The sequence below is a fragment of the Phoxinus phoxinus genome, assembly GCF_949152265.1.
Source record: "Phoxinus phoxinus genome assembly, chromosome: 7".
NCBI classification, from domain to species: Eukaryota; Metazoa; Chordata; class Actinopteri; order Cypriniformes; family Leuciscidae; genus Phoxinus; species Phoxinus phoxinus.
The window spans coordinates 32,105,141-32,129,107 of record NC_136882.1 but is presented as its reverse complement, the minus strand read 5'-3'; the positions used below and the strand labels follow the sequence as shown (position 1 = coordinate 32,129,107).

The 23,967-nt window shown below is 36.3% G+C and overlaps 3 protein-coding genes across 4 annotated transcripts in view; 1 reads left to right on the top strand and 2 right to left on the bottom strand.

Annotated features, from left to right (window-relative positions):
• Positions 1-3,141, bottom strand: part of LOC307002059 (uncharacterized protein) — a 7,080-nt gene extending 3,939 nt beyond the window's left edge. Inside the window, exon 1 of the mRNA XM_079619279.1 lies at positions 3,051-3,141. Within this exon, the coding sequence (XP_079475405.1) occupies positions 3,051-3,080 (30 nt within the window). The 5' untranslated portion in view covers positions 3,081-3,141. The remainder of the gene's footprint in view (positions 1-3,050) is intronic.
• Positions 3,108-19,794, top strand: ankar (ankyrin and armadillo repeat containing). Its single transcript, XM_079619274.1, has 23 exons — positions 3,108-3,806; positions 5,381-5,818; positions 5,919-6,082; positions 6,556-6,668; positions 8,718-8,898; positions 8,989-9,211; positions 9,317-9,355; positions 10,343-10,544; positions 11,175-11,383; positions 11,580-11,684; positions 12,689-12,936; positions 14,058-14,226; positions 14,430-14,671; positions 16,064-16,217; positions 16,869-17,030; positions 17,124-17,230; positions 17,318-17,440; positions 17,551-17,709; positions 17,970-18,087; positions 18,825-18,934; positions 19,031-19,227; positions 19,319-19,365; positions 19,472-19,794. Exons 1-23 carry the CDS (start codon positions 3,242-3,244, stop codon positions 19,618-19,620), a joined length of 4,224 nt encoding a protein of 1,407 aa, XP_079475400.1. The 5' UTR covers positions 3,108-3,241; the 3' UTR covers positions 19,621-19,794.
• osgepl1 (O-sialoglycoprotein endopeptidase-like 1) lies at positions 19,674-23,924 on the bottom strand. Of its 2 annotated transcripts, XM_079619278.1 has the most exons (8): positions 23,816-23,924; positions 23,551-23,696; positions 22,464-22,851; positions 22,175-22,379; positions 21,461-21,609; positions 20,649-20,779; positions 20,488-20,559; positions 19,674-19,883 (listed from the first exon to the last, which is right to left on the bottom strand). In XM_079619278.1, exons 3-8 carry the CDS (start codon positions 22,848-22,850, stop codon positions 19,799-19,801), a joined length of 1,029 nt encoding a protein of 342 aa, XP_079475404.1. In that variant the 5' UTR covers position 22,851; positions 23,551-23,696; positions 23,816-23,924; the 3' UTR covers positions 19,674-19,798. The 2 variants fall into 2 exon arrangements, with proteins under 2 accessions (XP_079475404.1, XP_079475403.1); XM_079619277.1 differs by having other exon boundaries at positions 23,551-23,924.
• Positions 23,925-23,967: the final 43 nt, after the last annotated feature.

Here is a 23,967-nt window from a genome sequence, read left to right as displayed (position 1 = left end):
TGTTCACAATAGAGCCATTGCATTCTTCCACCGAAGCTGTAGGACGATCTGGAGACCTGGTGGTGAATCGAGAATCATTCAAATGCTTATCCATACAGTGATGACAAACTCCACGCTATAAGTAATGCTATAGATACTTGGATGTTAGGGTGAGAGCATTCCCCTGCCAGAAGCAGAGCGTGTCACAGACCCCAGAGGAGACCTGGTCTGGAGTCGAGTCGAGCCTGTTGGACAGAACTAGGGGTGGTAAAGAAAGAGGAAACGGTGTTAAAGTTCATACATTCAGGGACAGATTAAATACACATTGAAAGCCTATGTTTCCTAAACATTTTCATGAGGTTGAAATTGCAGAAGTGAGAGAACACACCTACAGTTAGGTCCATATCTATTTGGACATTAGTCATGATTTGTTATTTTGGCTCTCTGTACTCCAGTATCATTTGAAATTAAATGAGAACAAATATATATATATATATATATATATATATATATATATATACAAACCACTATTGTTATTCAAATTGTTGTTCTTACACAACAACATTATGGAAGAAGCTGGATGATTATTTTCCTCATCCAACAAATTATGAAAATTAGGGAAAAGATAATTTAATATTTTTATTGCATTATGATACCGTATATACAAAGATCAGCCATAAATTCTGCTTTTCTATAATGTTCAGGATTTTTTATACTGTCATAGAGGTGTCAAATTCATTTACACTTTTTAGCATTGAGGTCTTATTTGTGGGGGTGCTGCTGTACTTATTTGCTTTATATCCAGATATATTTCTAATATTCTGACCACCTCATGTATGTAAATAAGGTTGGCCAAAAAAACTGAATACAATGTAGTGCAACATCACATTTAACTATGACCTCAGTATTGAATTTGCACATTTCTGACTGGTAGCTAACGTTAGTGAAGTGTTGGTCACGTAAGCTAACTGCAATTAACTATTATCTTCCAATAAACATTAACTAAAGATTAATTAACTTAAGCTACATAAATTACAACTACTGATTAGATTCATGAGAGGACGGCTAATGCATTGAAATGTCAAAAATAAAGTAATTTCGTTAACTTACCAGCGAACGTACTTTGGAAACACTGAAAATGAATGGGGTTCAGTGCTGGAACTATCAGTGTTTGGAACTATCGGCTGCTCCGCGACACGCGTTACTTCCGCATTCCAAAGTTCCTATGGCAGTCTATGGGAGTGTCGTAACTCTGTTTTTCAACGGCTCTGATACTCTCTATAACTGTTGTGAAATTCCTGTTTTTATTTTGCACCGGCAGTTATAGGGTTAATGCGGAGAGTTCGCGAAAGGCGGGGTAGAGAGAAACGAGCGAGTGAGTTCGGCTTTTGTGTTAGTGTACAGTCAGTGGTTCTTGCGTTCCGATTATAAATTCAGAAACGGATCCTCCCTGTCTTATCCTTCAATGGCTACAATAGTAAATGTTTGAAAAAAATAAGTTGTTTCGATCATAAATTTACAAGAAAAATAAGGAAGAAAATCATATTCAGCACGGAAAAAAACGGGGGCAAAGATGCATTATAGCCTACTCTCCAAAACTGATTATTTTTTACACAAAATCCATCCTAATTTATTTCCTCAAAAAGACTTGAATTACTTGGTTGTACAGGTTGTCTGTGCGTTTCAGTCCCAACAACCTTTTCTATCGCCATCAAAGCTATAATGTGCTGAAAGTCGAGTCTGTCCCGTCGTATTTCTGTCATAAGTTTTAATTCGCTTTAGTGCTGCGAATGTCTGCTCGATAGAAGCAGTAGCGTTAAACAGGGAAAACACCGCAAAACATGACGATGTGTAACGTTACAGCCGACACAAGCTCTCACACAGATTTTTGAACGATATCAATGAGATCAGCGGGACATTTGCCTTCAAAATCAGTCCTGGCATAACTTTACATTGCAGTCTGTTCTGTTTTTACCCGGAAAGATCGATAGAGGTCCGAGACTCTGCGTAAGCTGAATAAGGGATTTATTTCCGGTAGGTTTGAGCCTGCTGGTGGTCGAGGAAGGAAATAAACATTAATTTGTGGGTTGAAAAACCTATTAAATCTACAGGTATTTTAGTTTACACAGTTCGCTACAGATGCGGTTAGCTAGCTCTGACTACCAGTAATAATAGTACACGCTCTGACCATCCAATCAAAGAGCGTGGAAATGCCTACGTTATTGTATGCCTGCTAGATGGCCCCGGTGCAGTCAACTCGATATCTGATTGGCTGATTAAATCTGACCGATTATCTGATTGGTTAAAGCAACAGTTTCATTGCCATTCATTTAAGATACAGGCGCCCGCACTATCGATTCTGAAGGCCTCGAAGCAGATATATTTGACCCTGGCAACACATGATGACTGAAATATGATTGGATAAAAGCACTAAAATAAATATACACTACTGGAAGCAGCGTAACCAAGAGAAAAGCTATGAAAACGGACTATTGGGAATAATTTAATACTCATTCATAAAAAAAATAAATATTAAAGTGCAAGTCAGTGATTCTCATAGTGTTTAGGCCAGCAGAGAAGGCCTTGCTGGCCCTGACGGCCCACCACTGTGTAACATATTACATACATTATATAAAATCGTATTCATTTCATATTCTACTAGATAATACAATTATTGGCTTGATAATGTTTTTATAATTTTAAGGCATTTAAAGACGTTTTAAGGGGTGACATTTAAAAAAAAATCTGCATTTATAAATATAATTACTTTAACCCAAAACATGCAATTATTTATAACAAAAGATTAATTGAATCCCTCTAGTATTAAACCAAATGTATCTCTCTTACTTTGGTGTTATTGTGTTAGATAGGTTGATTTATATAGGCATTTTTTTTATTAATGTGCGTTTGCGCATAGATATCATAATTTAAAAAATTTCCTTTTATATTGTTACTACATTTTTAGTTGTTTCAATGCAGTATTCACTGTCCCTGTTAGATAAACTAATAACAATAAAAAACCCAAACTTTATTTATGAGCTAATCCGGCTAATCCTGCATGTTGCACTCACATTGACCGCGAAAGCGTGCAACAGCACCATCTATGGGTTGATCTGAAGAGTTGCAGAAGAACCGTCACTCACTATGCGTCACTGGTTGCTAAGAGCAACACTGTTCAAAATCACACATTTCATCGGACAGCTCAATCTCAAGTCTCAAGGTGAACCGTAATGGTCTGTATCTTAAAACTGATGAAGTTTTGATGGAGAACCCATCCGACCAGAGCAGCGAGAGCGCTGTTCGTGCTGCGTTGACCGCTCAGTCTTTACTACAGAAATATGACCGCAGGGAGCTGCAAGAAGTGCTCAGCCTGACCTCCAGTAACTGGCTGCTCAGTGGTGAAGTGCACAACCAGCTTGTGGATGCTCCTCCCGGCATCATCAGACAGATGAGGAACATTTTAGCTCCCAACATAATCATTCTGGCTCCCTTTGACGCATGTTTGCCCCTGGATTACAAAGTGGTCCACCAGATTGTGAGGGAGCTGACTGTGGGAATATATGGTTTTAACCAAGTTCCTGTTATCAATCTGGTACCCAACTATGACCAGAGCTCCACGTGCCAGTTGCCACCAGCATATTACGATACAAAAGTCGGTCAGATACTAATAAACATAGATTATACCATAAAGGCTATCTGGCACGGGAGTTACATTTCTAGAGAAAAACGCATGCGCTTCTCTGAGTTATGGAGATCCATCATGGCCGTTGATTCAGATGGTGTGCCTCAAACTAAGAAAGATGTGCTTGAAGAGTTCCTCAATGCAGGTGAGATATCAATTATTTCAATCAAGAACAGCCAAAGTATGGTGTGAAAGTAATAATGTCATTTGTAGTCTATCAGGGTTATAAACTAAATGAAACTAAAATGGTGACACTTAATAACAAGGCTCCATTTGTAAGTTGATACCACGTCAGGACAGAATGCACAGTAGCTAAGTCATTAAAAAACAACGTAATTTAATAATTTGAAACAGCAAATATTGTCAATAGAGAGCAATTCAACATTAATCAAGATTTAAAATAGTAAGTTGAAATTACTTGTGCTTTTAACTTGATTTAACTTAAATTAAAGCAGTTTTTAAGTTGAAATAAGTTGAAATATAACTAACAATGAACAATACTTCTTCAGCATTTACAGTATTCATCTTAAAGTTAATTTGTTAGTTAATTTTAAACATTTACTAAAACATTTTAAGGTCAAAAGTTGTATTAATTAATTAATGCTCTGCTCTATGAACATTTGTATTACCTAACATTGTCAAAAAAAGTTAATAAATGTTGTAAACTATTAGTTAATGCATTAGTGTGAATCAATGAGACCTTATTGTATAGTGTTACCACAAAAATGACATGAAATAAAATAAACTTTAAACTAAATACAATCAAATATATAAAACGCTAGTTTAGACAAAGTTGTAGGCTACTTGATATAAAATAAGTGTAACTAAAACTTAATTAATAAAATAAAAAAAAATTAGGCCTGTATAGATATATATATAAAAAAACACAACAAAATTACTAAACATAAAAGGAAAATATAAAAACAAAATATGATTAAATATTAAATAATATTAAATATTAATAAATATATTATTAAATATTTGATCATTATATTTTAATAATACATTGTTGATAAATAATTATAAAATATTATATAGGAAGACTTCAGATGCAAAAACCTCTAAGTTCATCTGACATTTTTAAGCATTTCTGAGTATTTTTATGTTTTTAATTTTTAATTAAATTAAATTTTTAACTTGTCAGTGAACTTTTTTGCAAATAAGGCATTTCAATAACTGACTAATTACCCTTTCATTGCCATTAAAATTAAATTATTGAACCGAAACATAGGAGCATGATTGCAATGCTCAAGAAAAAGAAAAATGTTGAAGTTCATTCCTCATTGTTTCTGTGTTCACTTCCTGTGTTTGGTTCCTGTTTTGCCTTGTACCTTGTTTGTCACCATAGTTACCCTCATTAGTTCCCATGACATCAATCACCAACCCCTGTCCCTCATCAGCCCCTTGTTACCCTATTTAAACCTATGTTTCAGTTGTTGTTTGTGTATTCCTGTCGTTCTCCTGCCTTCTCTTTATGGATTTTACCTTTGTTCCTGGATTATTTTGTGTTTATGTTTGTCTATTAAAACACATGCTTGCATTTGGATTCCCTCTCTGCCTCGTCCCTGTCTACGTTTTAGAGACGGGCTTAGAGGTTTTTGTCTTAAAACTTAAAACTATAGTTTAATAAAAACTATAATATATTTATATAGGCTATACAATTTATATACAATATATGCATTGCAGTGGCACTAAAATAACATTGATTTGTCTTATCAGGTTTCACAGACATCTCCGATGATCCATGTTATCAGGACATTTATAAGGAGAACATTAATGTAGACCCAACCTATGAACCCAACAGCGCAGACGAGGAGAATCTCTTCTCACAATACTCAGAGAACATCCTGATCAAGTTGAGCGCCTACCTGACGTCTGTCCGCCAGCACCAAAATCTCCTTGTGTTTGAGGGGACTCACAGCCTGTCTAATGCGGTCCGACTCACCGAGGACAACATTGATCTGGCCACCTACCAGAGGCTACAGAAAAGACTGTCTGAACACATTATTGGGGTGAGAAAGCACCTCGAGAGGAATGCAGAAGTCTCCAGAGACCTCGCCTACCTCAAACTCATCACGTTCCTGGTGCCCTTGCTGATATCTTTGAGGAGAAAGATGTTGATTCCTAATCTGTCTCAAATGCTCCCACCTTTGTCAGGTTTGCATTTTCTTTAGATTGCTATCACTGCCGTGCCTGATAAATGTGTGGATGCACTGACACAAATAAAGGTAAATAAAACTTTTTTTTTTGCTTTAAGACGACCAGTTGAAAACAGAACGAGAGGTTCCTCCACATCTTCTTGGACCAGAATTTGCCTGCAAGCACTTCTCACAAAAGCAAGATCAGTATTTTCACCTTCATGGAGGGATTGAATTTGATGTGGGGACTCCTCCGCTTGATGACATCACTGAGGAAACAAAGGTGAGAGATGAGTCTAGGACAGTTTCCGTTTTAATAAAGATGCAAAGCTTATAGAATCCAATAGAATTTAGAATTGTTTGTTTGTGAAGTAAATAACATAATAATAATAATATTTAATTTCATGTAGACAATATTAAATACAATAATAATTATTATTTTTATATTTAATTGCATATGTGCAATTCAATGTAATAATACATTTAACATTGCATATATGCAATTATATATACCAATAAAACAAATAAAATAATATTTAAATGTAAAAATAATATTTAATATTAAAAATATTAGTATAGTTAAATGTATTATTATTCCCTTGAACTATAAATTAATTTCTGGATTGTTAGATGAAATAACCATTTAATTTGATAAGAATCAGACATTGATATGTATTGTAGGGTTTTAAATAGATTTTTTACAGAATTATATTGATATTATATATCGATTTTTTCTTTTCTCTTTTGTGTGTGTAGGAGGCTTTCAGAACTCTGCAGACTCAAGCAGCCAGTTACCTTTACGAGTTGCTTCGTCAGGACTCTTATAAAACACAGTTTCCAATTCCACTCAGTGAGATTGAGGGGAAAAGGTCAGCACTTCTGTCACAAATTCTATCCCTTAAAACCCATCTTTGATCACCAAAATGATATATTGGTTACTCACACCAGCTCAGAGATCCACGTTGAAGATCACACATTCACGTGATTGGTTACAAGGTAGTTTGTGACATCAGAATCACCAGCGATTTCAAACCGTGTTTTTCAGGGTATGTTTACACGACAACGGTGTGCTAAAAATGGAAAAGTTTTTCTTTTGTACACGGATCTGTGAAAACAACTTTTTTTCTTCTTCTTTTTTACATAGTTTATAATTTTTGAATTCTAAGGATGTTAATCTTGATAATACTGTATTATTACTTTGTCTTCTGGGTAAATTTCATCTTCACAAAGGCTTCAAAAACATATAATCCTTGAGTCTGTTGTAAGGAACCTTAAATTTTTCATCATGATAACAAAATGTTATATTGTGTTGCTTTGTGTAATTCTTATAACCACTTGTGATGATGTCCGTATGCTCCCCTTATTTCTTACTGTTAATATCTGTATCCTTTCATTTGCAACAAAAAAAAAGCCTATAGACTAAACACGTAATACACATGTGGATGACGTCAGCATTTTCACAGATTTGCGTTTTTATTGTTTACACGGAGATGATAAGGGTGTTGTTTTCAAAAACGTGCACTTTGAAACCCGTTTTCAAAAGTTTGCGCTTTCAAGTCACAAACACGTACAATTTTTATGCTCGACAATAGCGTTTTGGGTGCCTGAAAATGCAAACTTTTAAAAGCGGGTTTCAAAGTGCAAGTTTTTGAAAACGGTCTCCCTGTAAAGAACAAAAACGCGAATCTCTGAAAACGATGATGTCATGCAAACATGTGTATTACGTGCTCAATCTATAGTGTTTCATCGCCATCTAATGGCCTGGCAGCAGAATACAGCGTTTTTAGTCATTTTCGCAGATCCGTGTGAATTGCATAGACAGTATATAAACTGGACACAGCGACCCCATAGGTTTCAACGGAGAGAAATGAAGTCAATTAGAAGCACTCACTTCCTGATCGCAAGGCGAACTGCGCAGGCTCAAACTGAGCTTGACGACGTAGATGTGACGTGAGCAACCTGTAGGTCTTCTAGTAGCTGTGCCGAGAGAAATCTGAATCATTCCCTTACGAATCTCGCAGAGACGGAGAGCGTGGGTATTAGCTGTACATGAGCTAGCAACGGGAGCAACTTTATCACTCTCTATGGGCTTCTCCCTTGACTTTATGCCTCCACTTCCTCCCGATTGCTTGCGAGCTTCTCTGCCTGTCCATACGGTAATTTTTCGACTTGTGCGACAGAGTCGCGCGGGTATGACGCAATCTTTAGCCTATTTTTACAAAAACTGCTTCTACGGGGCCATAACGTAAGATACAAGGTAATGGAGCCTTTTATACATTTTCGTGTTTCTTTAGAAATAAACAATGGACAAACGGTGTCTTTAAACGCCTCAGATGTAAAGTTATTCGCTGTCAAAGTGACGCCAAAATGAATGGGAGTCAATGGAATGCTAACAGCAGGGTGGGGGTCCGCTAGCCAATGGCGGCGCCCAGGTCGGCTTCAATGTCTTTCGGAACACTGCCCCCCTGGGGTGAATTGGGATCGTTTTGACAATGGTGTCGTCTGTACGCGACAAGGAAAAACTTCTCTGTTTTAAGGATATTGTTGTCGTGTAAGCACTGAACTGAAACATAATACAAAACCCAACTAAACATATCACAAACTCAGATTATCCCTAACAACAACATGCCTTTATTAATATTTTCAATAAATACTGGGTTATACTTTATTTTAAGGTGATGTAGTTACATTGTACTTACTCATAAGTACTGAGTAATATTAATTAACTACAAGTACTTACTATAGAGTTAGGGTTTGTTACTTGTAAATAATTAAACATAATTTTCTGTTATTACTATATTAAGTAGGCCTACATGTTGTAACGTGTAACTATATCACCTTAAAATAAAGTGTTATCTAATACTGTACACGAATAATGTTGCTTTGCATGGCATCTAACTTGCATTTGTGTTTTGCAGCTATAATGTCATCTCCATTGAGTTAGAATCGCTTTATCCCCAACAAAACACGGTTCAGTGGTGGGGGGCTTTAAACGCCTCCATCCAAACCCTCAAAGGGAAGAGACTGCCCTTGACGGACATTGAGCTACACGAGCAGTTCAAGAAAACATTTGGTTACACAAAAGCAATAAAGTGCAAGGTGATAAATGACAAACAATTGGTTTCTGGGTACCTCCATTTACATACTCTGTATTTAAACATCAAAAATGTGTTTGTAACGTGGTATCAGAATGTGGCATTTGGGCTGAAATCCGCAGCAGAGAGAGGACTGTGTGCAGCGTTCCACTCACTAAGTCGCAGGAACCCGGCGTCCCACCTGCATGTTCTCGATGAGCAGGGTCTCTCTCTGCTTCACCACGCTTCAGCCAACAACCAATCACACATCGTCCTTCAGCTCGCTGCAGCAGGAGTCAATCTCAACCAGACACGCAGTGAGAGATTCACCAACACAGGTCAGCTCATTATCAGTCTCTATTCATGTGCAGCTGGATTTAAAGGCCTTTAGAAGCTTATAGACATTTCATCATATTCTTACAATATGTCATTTTTATTGGCAGGAAAACCAGGTGTTGGAGGTCCATTCATAGAAGGAGCTGGTAAGGGTCGAAACTCCCGAAAGAAAAAAATCTATGACCAATGCAACCAATACTACTACTACTAATAATCATAATTAGTTTGTAAAATATATAAAATATTCATTTTATATAAAAATCTATTTAATGTATTAAAGGGATAGTTCACCCAAAAAATTTAAATTCTGTCATTTTTTAACTATCCCTTTAAGTGACATTTATAAAGGTCATTTCGTTAGTCAAAACAGATGCAACCAATGATGCCAAACCCGACACAACACATCTAAAGATGCCGTCTTTAAAAATAATAATAATGATTGTAATGGTTTTATTATTAATATATATTTTGTATCAATTATTATTAATAAAATATTAATACTAATGATATAAAAATTTAATAATACAAATTATTATTAGTATCAAAGCTCTCATATCCTAAAAGAGAAATAAATGTAACCAATGGCAACCAATAATAATATCAACAACAACAATAATAATAAAATCAAAACTGGTGTAACCAATGATGTTTCTTTATTGTTATTCCCCTTTTAGGGCTCACAACAATAATAATAATATAAATAATAATAATAATGTATTATTATTATGCTTTATTGGTAACACTTTATTTTGATGGTCCCATTTAGACATTCTCTTGACTATAAGTAATGTTTCACCTACTGTACATGTATTACTAGTACATGTAGTACTACTGTCATTATAGTATTAGTTGACTGTCAGTAGAATATTATCAACAATATTCTACTGACTAACTTTGCAAGAGCATGTCAACGTACTTTACCAACCCAAACTCTAACCCTACCAGTCTACTGATACTCTAATGAGAGTTAGTTGACATGTAGGTGCAACTTTACTTATAGTCAACAGAATATTTATATTTATAAATTGTAACCACTTTATTTATTAAGTGACAGCTCAAAATGACTCCAAAAAGCTAAAACCTTGCATTATGTGTTTAAAGATGCCATTGATAACTTTTCTCCCCTCTTTTAGGGCTCACACCAATGCACCTCGCTGCACAATGTGGCTCCCTTGAATCCTTAAACTGTCTTCTAGCACTGCGAGCGGACTATAAACTTGTGGATAAGAGAGGCTGGATGGCTATTCATTTTGCAGCCTTCTATGGCCAGGTGGCGTGTATTCAAGCACTATACAGAAAAGACCCTACGTTATTGGAGATGAAGACCCCTGCTGAGTATGTGATATATTTTAGCAATAGATCAACTGTAAAAATATTATATATATTTTAATGTGTACGTACTACTTTTCAAAAGTTTGGGGTCGGTAAGATTTTTTTATGTTTTTGAAAGAAGTCTCTTTTATGCTCACCAGGCTGATTTATTGATCGACAATATACAGTAATATTGTGAAATAATATTACAAATAAAAATAACTGTTTTCTATTTTAATATATTTTAAAATGTAATTTATTCCTGTGATCAAAGCTGAATTTTCAGCATCATTACTCCAGTTTTCAGTGTCACATGATAAATATGCTGATTTGCTGCTCAAGAAATATTTCTTATTATTATCAATGTTTTAAACAATTGTGCTAATTAATATTTTTTTGTAAAAACCGTGATACGCTTCTTTTCAGGATTATTTTATGAATAGAAAGTTCAAAAGAACAGCATTTATTTAAAATAGAAATCACTTTTGATCAATTTAATGCATCCTTGCTGAATAAAGGCATTATTTTCTTTCAATCTCACTGACAACAAACTATTGACCAGAAGTGTATGCATGTATTTAATAGGGTTTCCTTCATCATAATAATCAGAAACACCGTTGTTTTTAGAGATGCATGATAATGAGTATTTTACAGGTATGGTAGTTCACCACTCTTATTGTCAGCGACCTCTGGTTCAGTGGAAGCTCTGGACGTCCTGTTGTCCACTGGGGCAAACTGGAGAGAGGAAGACAGCAAGGGCAATAACACTGTCCACCTGGCAGCACTTTACTTTCACACAGATGTCCTTAGACACCTCATTCAGCTGAACTTGGATGGGCTTCCTGTGTGGAAGATTCTTGTCGGTATGATACGGTAGCGGATTTAAAATGTGTCATGAAACGAAAGTTTCTATTGTCTTTTCTTCCCTATTGTGACGTATATCAGAGTGAAACGGCTTCTCGAACTTTTAGATGAGTTGCAAATAATTTATTTAAAACAATTATTTAAATTTGCGATTGTGGTAATGATTTGCCTGATCTCCCTCGTTTTTCCCGGCAGAAATGATCCAGAGTGAGGACACCAGGCGGTTGGAGATGGCCCTCAGGTGTCTTGAGGCTCTTTGTGTAAACACTGAGTCCTCCTGTGAGGACATAATGGAAGCAGGTCATAGATATAGACTTGATAATCAAGTTCATTTCAGACAGAAACTTATTTTATTACATTTCTCAACAGTAGGTTGTGGCCCCAAAATGGGTCATGTGTCTCTTCTGACTAGGGGTGTAACAATATATCATGTCTCAATATATCACAATACAAAAAATGCAACATGTATTGTGGAAAGCGATAATATGTATAGTTTACCCAAAATGAAAGTTTAGAATAGATATATTTAATTTGGCATCAGATATGGCAATGGTGCTTTAAATAGGGTAAACCCAGAAGGTCATACATTTCAGCTTCCATGTTTATTAATTATTATTAATAAATTAAAAATTAAATAGATTATTATATAATAAAATACAATATTTAAAACAGGGACAGAGTGCAAGCATATTAGTCTGACATACTTCTGTATTTTTAGCTAAGTAGAACAAAGAATATTTGTATTTAGTGGGCCAAGTCCATTCCTGTTGTAACATCAAATGTAGCATTTTAATGAATAGCCCTTTTTGTTAATTGTTTGCCATTCGAGTTAGAATTATTAATTTAAAAAAAATACCATTTTATTTACCATTTTTGGCTTTGTCCAAAATATCATGATAGATGACATTAATGTATTGTTACACCCCTAGTTCTGACAGCAGGAAAAAAATAGCTCAATAAATGCATTTCTCATATTCAGCAACCTAACACAATATTTGAAGCTCTTTTTTTACCTTTGTAAGATAAACAATATTGGAACTGTTGAGTTGCTGCTTGAAAAACGAAACCAGTCGAGAGCCACTGGGGTAGAAGATTGGAAAAAGTTAAGGCCAATTCACACTGGCCAAGACACCAACCAACAGCAACAGTCGGCACTCGGTTGAATTGGTGTTTGTCAGGACAGGGAATGTCTGAGAAGTGCCGTACTGTAATCTGGCGATGGGTCTCCATCTGTCGGTGCAGTGTGAATTGGCCTTTAGAAGATTGCATTATATTTCTGCCTAATGATAGTCACTGCACTGCAGGAGGTATTCCAGTGCTGGTGGGCCTCCTTGGTTCGGACAGACAGGTTGTGCAGTGCATGGCGACAGCTGTGCTGTGTCACATGTCAGAGAATGCAAAAGTCTGTGAAGGTCTGGTGCACCATGGTGCCGTACCGGTGGTGATCAAGCTCCTCGGCGGCCGTCAGCCTGAGCTGCACTCTCGCTGTGCTGTTATACTAGCCGATCTGGCGGGACACAGCGAACAGCACCAAAGCCTCATCGCTCAGCTGGTGAGCCAAGATACTTTTTATGCTATCTGTTCACAACTAAAGTTCCTAAGCTTATACACTGGGGGTGAAAAGTTTGGAATAATAATGTTATTGTACTAATGTTTTTGAAGTCTCACCTGAATTCAGTGCCACATGATCTTTCAGAAATCATTCTAATGCGCTGATTTGGTGCTCAAGAAATATTTCTTATTATTATAATGCTGAAAACTGTTGTATTGCTTATATTTTTGTGGAAACCGTGATAGTCTACCATTTAAGGTTTGGCCTAAGTAAGTTAGTATTTATTAAAAAATATATTATATACTTTTATTCAACAAGGATGCATTCGAGTATGACAGTAAAGACATTTATAATGTTACAAAAGATTTCTATTTAAATAAATGCTGTTCTTTTTTAAAACTTTTTATTCATCAAAGAATCATGATAAACTGTCAGCTTTCACAAAAATATTAAGCAGCAAAAACGGTTTTCAACATTGATAATTATAAGAACCATTATTAATAATTGAGCATTTTAAGCACCAAATCAGCATATTAGATCGGCAATCAGATCAGCGATTAGAATGATTTCTGAAGGATGATGTGACACTGAAGACTGGAGTAATAATGCTGAAAATACAGCTTTGCATCACAGGAATAAATTACATTTAAAATATATTCAAATAGAAATCAGTTATTTTAAAAAGTAATTATATTCAACAATTTTACTGTTTTTACTGTATTTTTGTTTAAATAAATTGAGCCTTTTTCCCCCAGAAAAAAATGGTAATTATTCCAAAGATTTCACCATCAGTGTAAAGGCTTGTTCACACCAAGAACGATAACTATATTAGCGTCGAGTGGACGATATTGTTCTGTTTATTCTAAGCTTGTGCTTGTCTGTCACTTTAAATGCTAAGTTACAGCAGGATGGATTCTATTTGGCTGTCAATGTTTTTATCGTTCATCAGCTGAATAAAATCAATCTGAAAGTGGTGTGAACTCTGCTATTCTATATTGAGAACGATTTTTAGAACCATCTTTATCGTTATCTTTATAGTCATGGTCCTTGGTGTGAACGGGCTTAAAGCTCTTTTTTTTTTGGTTTGTTTTTAAACACATACTCTACATTTTTTTGTGCAGGGTGGGGTGACCCTAGTAGTGAAGCTCCTGACCTCTGACCTCCAAAATGTGCTAGTAAATGCTGTCAGGTGCATACGTACACTATGCGTCAGAAGCCCATGCAACCAAACTGCTGTTGCACACGCTGGAGGAGTTCCACATCTCGTCGAATTCCTGTCTGTGAACTCTGGTACCGTTTACCTTCTGGAAAAGAAGAACAAATGTCTGTTCTTAAAATAATAGATCACTCAAAAAATGGAAATCCTGTTATTTTTTACTCACTCTCATGTTGTTCCAAACCTTTATGCTGTTGTTTTTTTCTGTGGTGGAACACAAAAGGAGAAACTCTGAAATCAATTGCCTTCTGATTAAACGTATGTGTTTTTCTGACAGAAACACTGCAGGAAGAGGCTTGCTTGGCCCTTGCAGAGCTGGCTCGGGGTCACAGGGAGAACCAGGAGCTCATATGTGAGATGGGAGCGGTCGGTGCCCTGGTGCAAGCCTTGCGAGAGAGGAAGATATCTGTTCAGGTCAAGGCGGCCACAGCGCTCGAATCTATAGCCAGTCACAATCCTGACATACAGCAGTGCTTCCTCGGGCAATCGGCGGATAGCTATCTTTTACAACTTTTAAAGGTAATGCAATTGCAGCTTTAGCATGCTATTCAAATCTCTATTGCACAATGTTGCTTCTGGGTAACTAAGCTAGTTCTTCACTTTTCAGGCACATCAATAAAACATAACAGGGATGCAGGGATGACTTAGAACAAATCAATATAAAGCTGTTTTTTTTGGCTGCTCTTTTAATTATTTTTTTTTGGAATGGCACATTTTTTGGTTATGGAAATGTTCCCCCCTGATTTACATCCATTGGTGCCTGAACTATTTAGAATCACATAAATTATTCAGTGAATAATTATGATGAATTGCTTGAATGTTTTTGTTACTTTTGCTACAGTGAAATGGATATGGATTTAGCCGCCCACTACAGACCATATTGTGCATATTTTTAAAGCACTTTTTAAACACTATTTTAGTAAATTACCTTATTTGATTTAGTGATTATTCATGTTTTAGTTAGAATATAAAGCTCATATTTGAGAAGTAAAAAAAACCCACCATTTTCTTTTTCAGAAAACTGATTGAGCAAAAATATGAAATTTTGTGATTTTACTTTATTTACACAAAAATGCCAAAAAGTAAGAGGTAATTTTGCTACCTTGTAATGCAAATTAATGAGATCTGTATAATCGGATCGCAGTTCAGACCACATACATAAAAATGCATATTAATATCAGTTGTCACTCTATATCTCCCAATAATATGTCTTAGTAAGATGATATTTAAATGCTTAGTTTTATTATCATAGCTCTGTAGTTTTTATTGTGGGGGCAAAACACATGAAGCAATCCAATACAATGATGATTGACAGATGTACAAATAAACATTCCTCAAAGGCTGATGTTGCTCACATTTTAACATGACTTTTCCTAAAAAAAATTATGTATGGATAATCAAGTAAACCCAACCCGAGTCCTAAAGGTGTTCATCTTAAAAAATATTAGTTATTCTCACATCTTTACTTCATAAACATCAATAAAGATTGCGCAGCAAAATGAAGCAGGACATTTTTAGAATTGTACCAAAAGGCCATTTACTTGCTAAAATAGTATAAACTATCAATCAGACGACAGAAGGCATGTAGTAGATTGTGTAGGCCATAGAAATGTGCAGATCAGATATGACACTGGAGGCTTTATAGGGTTACATTTGCTAAATTTAGCACAAAAAGGCCAGATGTTTTGTTAAATTACCTGTAGGGTTCTAGATAACTTTCATTTAGCGGATGATTTTATCCAAAGCGACATACAAAAGAGGAACTAAAGCAATTGGTCAAGAAGCCAACAATATTCGTAATATGCCTAAATGACACAGTCATGTACTGCACTTCTGCATTCTTGTACTGCATAAAGCCGCAAGTCAACCCTTGGCACAGTAAACTCTTTCTGACCTTCACCCTGTGTTCAGGTGTTCCAGCTGGACGTGCGGGAACAGGGTGCAACGTCTCTGTGGGCCCTGGCAGGACAAACTCTGAAGCAACAGAAACTCATGGCAGAGCAGATGGGCTACCCTGTCATCCTTGACCTTCTTCTGTCCTCTTCAGACAAAATGCAATACGTGGGTAAGCCCAGATACAAATCGGTCTCATTATACACCGTCCCGAAAGACATCACCCAGTTCCAGCACACCAATCAGTCACCCATGAATGCAAGTAACACTCTTGCTGCAAAGCTGTCGTCCAGACAGAAGAAGCACCAAATGCAATAAAAACAGCTTCCCATTGACTACGTGTTGACAGGCACTGGATAAACTGAGCAGATTGACTGCCTGAGCTTCTCCCTGTCACTGACAGAACAGGTCCGGTCCAGCGGGTAAGCGGCCAGCACTTCCCCTGTCTTGAGACAGCACCGATCTGTTAGACTCATAAGACAGGAAGGCATGCAAGTGGAATGTTATTCCCCCTGTGGGTTTCTCCGTAAACATTGCTTACAAGAGTGGCTCCGTCTCTTGTATTGCTATTAGTGTTAAGCTACGACCCGATTACAGGCTGTGATTCCAAAACGACGCTGTATTCCAAGAGTGCTTCCTCTTCTTCAGTCAGGTGTCTGGATCGGGTCTCCTCTGGATCGTCTGTTAAAACATTTTGTCTGACAGATGTTCCTTAAAAACTTTTTCAGACAGAACTGTCCGCACCTTCATATCGTTACACATTTGGAACAAAATTTTCCACCCCCCGGAGAACGTTATCTGCACGTATCTTGCTGTTTCGCAGGGTGCCGAGCGGCGATAGCGCTTATCCGAGATAGTCGTACCCATCAGGAAGGCTTTTGCAGGGAGAACGGGGTGCCGCCTTTGGTGCGTTTGCTTCGAGGGTCCCGAACAACACTGAAGACCCTGCTCAGTGTCATCAAAGCCTTGGGTTGTTTGTGCATTGGTAATATCTCACACTTCTTCTTCCATTTTTTTTTGTTGGTATAAATGGCTTTGTTATAGCGCAAATGATAAGATGTTTGTTTTGTGGTTGCAGGAGTGGTGCTCACTACTAATAAAAACAGTCAAAAGATTATTTACAGAGAAAAAGCCATTCCTATATTATTAGAGCTTTTAAAATCACACGAATCTCCCGAGGTCAAGGTAAGAATTAATTTAAATTTTTTTTTTTTTTTTATACCCATCACCCTAAATAAGAAGTGACATCATTGTGTTTTTAAATCCCATTAGGTACAAGTGGCTCAGACTCTTGCTTGTGTGCTGATGGGGAACCAAAAACTCCAGAGGGAATTTTGGGAACAAGAGGACTTCTCTTATGAAATTGTCCTGGAGCTCCTGAGGGCTGAAAACAAAGTAATTTATACCACTTTAAACGTATTTTAAATATTTCATGGTGCTTATTCGATGCCACTGATATACTAAATGTATTTGTCTAAATTAATTGCTTAAGTCATTTCTTTTAGAACATATGTCTGGACGCTGGACATGCATTATCTTTGTTTGCATACAACAACAAAACGCAACAGAAGGCAATTCGACAAATGGGAGGAATTCCAATGAAGACATATGAAACTTTTTTGAATTCTGACAATGAGACAGAAAGAGCAAAAGCTGCATTTCAGGTATTCAGGAGATTCTGAATTTATACGCAATATATATACTTAATTAATAACGTATTATAGACATTTTAATTCAAAAGTATACATTTTACATCACTTTTTTCAAACTTCAAAAAAAGAAGAATTAATGTGATGTCAGACATTGTATTGTATGTTCTTAACAAAACATAGTAGAAAATGAACAGATTTATGCTTTTAATGAACACCTGTTAAGGGCTGGACAAACAGGTAATTAAATATACGGTACATCTTATGTTTGACAGATAGTTGTGTTAACCAGAGTAATTGGTGGGTCAGATGAAGTGACTTTGACTGCAAGGGGAGTCACTGATCTTGTTGAATTACTGCAGTCTGACCAATCCACCACTGTGGTCATTGCAGGTGAGAGGACTACTATGTTCTACTATGTTAATGTACACCCAAACTTTTGAACAGTGGTGTACATTAACTCAGAAAGAATGCATTAAATTGATCCAAAGTGACAGTAAAGACGTTTATAATGTTACAAAAGATTTCTATTTCAAATAAATGAGTGAATAAAAGTATCATGGTTTCCACAAAAAAAATCAGCATATTGAGCAGCAAATCAGCATGATTTCTGAAGGATCATGTGACACTGAAGACTGGAGTAATAATGCTGAAAATTCAGCTTAGATCACAGGAATAAAGTACATTTTAAAGTACCAGTATATTCAAATTGTATTGCTTTATTGTAATATTTCATGATATTACTGTTTCTAGTGTGTTTTTGATTAAATAAATGCAGCTTTGGTGAGCATAAGAGACTTATTTCAAAGCCATTAAAAAATAAATAATAAATAAAATAAAAAAATGAAACCCCAGTCTTTTGACCAATAGTGTATCGGGTTACTCAAATCCGGGTCCTATAGGACCGCTACCCTGCAGAGTTTAGCTCAAACCCTGATCCAACTCACCTATCTGTGATTTTCTAGTGATCCTGAAGGCCTTGATTAGCTTGCTCAGGTGTTTTGATCAGGGTTGGAGCTAAACCTGGCAGGGGATTGGCCCTCCAGGGCAAGATTTGAGGAACCTAAGTGGTGTATATCAATAAAATGAGAAAATAATCTTGTGTAACGTTCCATCTTGTATTAATCCAGCACAACTACTTGCTAGTCTGGCTCACACGAGAGCAGGTATTACTGATGCGATTGTCACCATGGGTGCTATAGACCATCTCTCTGCTCATCTGGACTCAGAAGATGGAGAGGTAGATAGCGTTTCCCAATCTATAAAAATACTGTAGGATGTAGCATTCAGATTCATTTTAAAACTAAAATACACTTTCTTCCTACCTACATTTTAGGTTCGAACAGCTTGTGCAAGTGCTCTGGGCTACCTGACCTCTGATCGCTTTGCTCATCGACAGCTTCTGGCAAAATGTAGAAAAAACCCTCACATATATGACCTTCTAAAGAAGAATCTAGCGCAAGATGCCAGAATATCACAATTCTTTACAGAAGAGTTTGAAAGACAGAGAAGAATAGGGTTTCCGTCCCTCAGGTGCTTTAAATTTATACAGGAAGTCACTTAATATGAGGCCTTCGATAATTCACAAGCATAATTTGTTTTCTTTCTGTTTTCTCCATTCCAGTTTGGAGATAAACGGCGGCCCTCCTGTGCCTCACCGTGATAATAAAGGTATTTCAATTGACTTGTGTATGACACACAAATATTGTTATGCTGTCTAAAGCAAAGAGGAATATATCTCACATACAGCTGTTTGCGCTATACCACTTCTCACCAGGACTGTCGAAGAGACTGAATGCTAGGTGTAGTCAGTCAGCAGTCCGTGAGAGAGAAACACCAGCTCCTTTGCCGCACCGTATAAGACAGAGGGCCAGAACTGCAAATCCCAGAGTCAGAATGGGACAGGGGTCCTGCCACAATCCCTAACCACTGAGGTTAAATGAAAGGCCATGAACTCTGGCACATCCATGCACACCAAAAGTTGATGGAAGAGAAATAACGTCAAAAGCTTTGAACAAAGAGTATATGCAAAACAGAAACATTTATGTTTCTTTAAATAAACGGTCATTTATTAATAAGATACAAATTCCCTTACAACACAATTTCAAGAGTTTATCCTGAGTTTTAATGGTGGAACTTTGATTGCAGCATCTTTAACTTCTGAAGTGATGTCTAATCCAAGTGGTGCCCTAAAAAAATATATATATATATATATTGTCAGCACAGACACTATCATATACAATAGGGTTCAAAAGTCTAAGATTGAAAATGCTTCTATAGTGCATTTTTATGATTTAAAAAAAAAAAAATATATATATACACATACATCTGTACATATATATTTTTACATCTGTATTTCATTTAAAATGCACAATATCAGGAGATTAATTTGAGTGAAAGTTTAAGTTAATCTTTTTACATGTATAGTCTTTTAAATAAATTTTAGACATTCTTAGTGCATAGTATAGTATGGCTAAAATGACAAAAACAACAACAAGCAGTTTGTGTAAAACTTTTAAAGTAAACAAAATGCAGTTTTATTTCTGTAATTTAATATATTTTTGAGAAAAATGGGAAATAATATTAAGTGAGATTTTATCCAAGTGGGCATTAGATTATAGAATGGACACAGGTGGTTAAAAAAGTTATCACATATAATTAAAGTTGAAAGATCTTTTTTACTTGGAAATGACATGAACTGTTAAATCATGTACAGTAAGACCAGAAACATGCATCGAAAACATAAATAGGTCAGATTTAGTAACTAACAAAGCAAATGCAATTTTAACTTACTTGGGTTCATATTTGACCTCTTCTGTATGGGACATGATCCCCTTTCCTTGCTTTAGTCTCTCTATGCCATTCCTAAGAACAATAGTGTGGAACAAAAGTCAGAGTGTCTTATGCATGTAATCGAGGCTGTAAGGCGATGTGCACCAATGTTATCACCTTACCATGCAATCATGACTCCATTATCAGTACACAGCTTTGACGGAGGGCACAGTAGATGCAACCCAGTGGCATCTGTGACGATTTTCAGAGTCTGTCTGATGTATTCATTACTTGCTACTCCTCCTGAAACAACCTATAGAGGTGCACAAGACGAAGAGGAAGAATTGAAATTTTGGTTGGGATAAGAGTGAAATTTTTAAAGTTAATTTTAAAGAGGACATATTCTGCTTTTTTACATTTTCAACTTTCTTTAGTGTGTAATGTTGCTGTTTGAGCATGAAAAAGGTCTGCAAAGTTACAAAGCACAAAGTCCACTCCAAATGGAGTTATTCTATATCAGTAAGCACTGTTTCTGAACTCCCTGAAACACCTCGATTGTAGTCTTGTTGTTTCGTCCGGGAACGTTCACGTCACAATATTCATACAATTTAAATCACACCCAAGGCCAAGGCATATGCCAAAAGAAAAGAAAAAGTGTGAGGCCTAGTTGAATTGCATTAGTAATGTGTTGAAAATTGCTGTTATGGTAAGGGGCGTGACTTTCCAAAAGACGCTTGAAGCAGGTAACCAATCATAACACACTGGTCCAGCCGACCAATCAGAGCACATTGCACTTTCCGGAAGGAGGGGCTTCATAGAGACCGGAACTAAACAGAGCGTTACTAACAGACTGGAAAGAGGGGTGCAGCAAAAATGTAAGGTATGTGAATTTTCTTTTTTTTAACATGAATACCTATTGTAGTAAACCCCCCCAAAAATATGATCTCTTTAATATGAAATGCCACAACCGAGTCCTATTGCGCTGTGAACTTACCAGAGTTGGATTGTGCTGTGGTAGAAGACCTTTGGATTTACAGAACAAAATGGCACGATGTGTTCGTTTGGCTATATGAGATGCAATGGTGTGTTGTGAGGCAGCGGCGATGTCTTTAACACATGATAATAACTGTCCTGTTTCAACACCTGGGGAAACATAACACTGTCTTACAGTTAATATAATACTGATTATGATCAATACTGAGTTCTAGAAATTTGAATAATTGTATTGCATCTCCAATCAAATAAAAACCTATTGAGCTGCCTACCTAGGCGGTATTTTAAGCATCATATGTGCTACTACAGATGCAAGCGAGGTTCCACATAGTAGATATTGTCTTATCAGTCCAAATTCTAGTGGATGATTAAGAAGGCAATCCCATAATGCACTGTGACAAGCTGGCGGATAGAGCAAGAGACATTTAGATTGTAAATATATATAGAATTTATTTATACAGAAAACCCCCAATAAAATATTTACATCTAATTAAAATGCATTACATCTGCCCAATATTTGTGTGTGCTATATATATATATTAATATATATAATATATATATATTGACATGTGGAGTTGCTGCCTATATAGGGTCACTTATAAGCTGCTGTTTCAGTTGGGAATCTAATCTGTCTATGTACGGTAAGCAGTAGGCAGCTCACTAGGTTTCAGAAAATAACCTGTTCTGTATTAATTAAAATTAACAAATAAAGTACCTTCTTCTTTCTCTTTTTTCTTTATTGCCATTGTCACCTGGTTTTGCAAACCAGCAAAAGAGAAGTTGCAGTCGTAGATCTGCCCCATTGGCGTCTTGAAGTGGAATGCACGCCGATCCCCCTCTTTTCCCAGAAGCTCTATGGCTTGTCCACCACTCAAAGTCGAACACTCTGGGTGATTCCTAAGAGAAAGACGTCTAGCAATCTATCATTGAAAGGAAAGATAAACAGTTTATATGACAAACATACAGTTTTTATTGTATTTGAATATGAATTGATATCCTGATACCTTATCTAAAGAGTCACCAGCTGCTACATCCAATGTTTGCCCCAGAAGAAGAAACTCATCGATTCCTTTGGCCAGTGCAAGAAGAGTATGACCCCCGGAGACAAGGAGCACGAGAAAAGGGAAGTCTACAGGGTGCAGCATTCTTACAGTAAGGGCATGGGCCTCCATATGGTGTATAGGGATGAACGGCTTTTCATGTAGTCTCACAAACTTCAGACTGAAATCCAAGCCGATCCCGAGGCTGAGGGAGAGACCAGGCTTTACTGTTGTGGCCACAGCTGTGAGTTCATTGGGTTCAATGCCACTTCTGTCTAAGGCCTCCTGGACAACTCTACAGATGTTTTCTTTGTGTAGGCGTTGGGCCACAGGTGGGATAATTCCACCCATACTGTAAGAGAACAAATCAAATAGCGGACACAAAATTACAGCAGGAATTATATCATGTTTATACCGTTTCAAATTTTAAAGTGTGTATAAAAATATAAAGCAAATAGTATATTTTAGGTATATTCCAATCCCTCTTTAGTATTTAAGTATTCAACAAGTTAATCATAAACGAATGTTCAAGCTGTTATTTTCCGTGAATCACGAGAAAAAAACTAAACTAACTTAAAGTGAAATAAAATGTTTAACTACTGAAATTACTAAAAAACTAAAATTAAAATAAGAATAAATTAAATCTTAATAAAAAAAATATAAAAACCAAAACTAATAAAAAAATACAAAAACATTTAACAAAATTACTAAAGCTTGTAATTTTAACTCAAATTAAAATGAAAACTGTAAATATAAAAATAACAGCCAATTCCAAAAATATGAATAAATAATACAGTAGTATATAAATAATACTAAAATAACACTGCTTGTACTAGTATGTTGCACGTCATGTGGACCACTTGTATGTTTTTGTACTTTTTGAAGCTTATTAGGAACATTGTAATGGTGAATAAATAACTACAGAATGTCCTTTTTGATTGAACTGCTTAATTAAGATATTGAAAACATCTGATAAATTAATCAAGTGTTAGTCTATGTCGGTCTCAATTTATCGAGATAATTTATGAATGAAGTAAGTGGCAATACTTACTCCAGGTGTGTCTGTTTCTGAGAATGCAGAGATTCCCCCAAAATTATTCCAGTCTCGTCTAGCACAGCCGCCCCCGTCTCATCGCAGCTCGTCTCAATCCCCAAAACTAATCTAGGGCGCACAGTGAAGGCTCTAGATGTGCTGTGCTTCATCCAGCAACGAACAGGTCCATTCAAAACACACGGAAACATTATGTTAACACTGACAATTCACTGTCGTTAACACTGGTCGCTTTAACTGGACAACAATCTGAAAGATCACATACGTTTAAACAATTCAAGTAACTCAAAAACACTTTTTAACTTATAAAAATCCATCCATGACCCTGTATGCAACGAGATGTTACATATAAATATGTCCCACTCACAACACGCGAAGTTGGGTTCCGTTAGTTTTTCCTTAAGCTGTAAATTATAA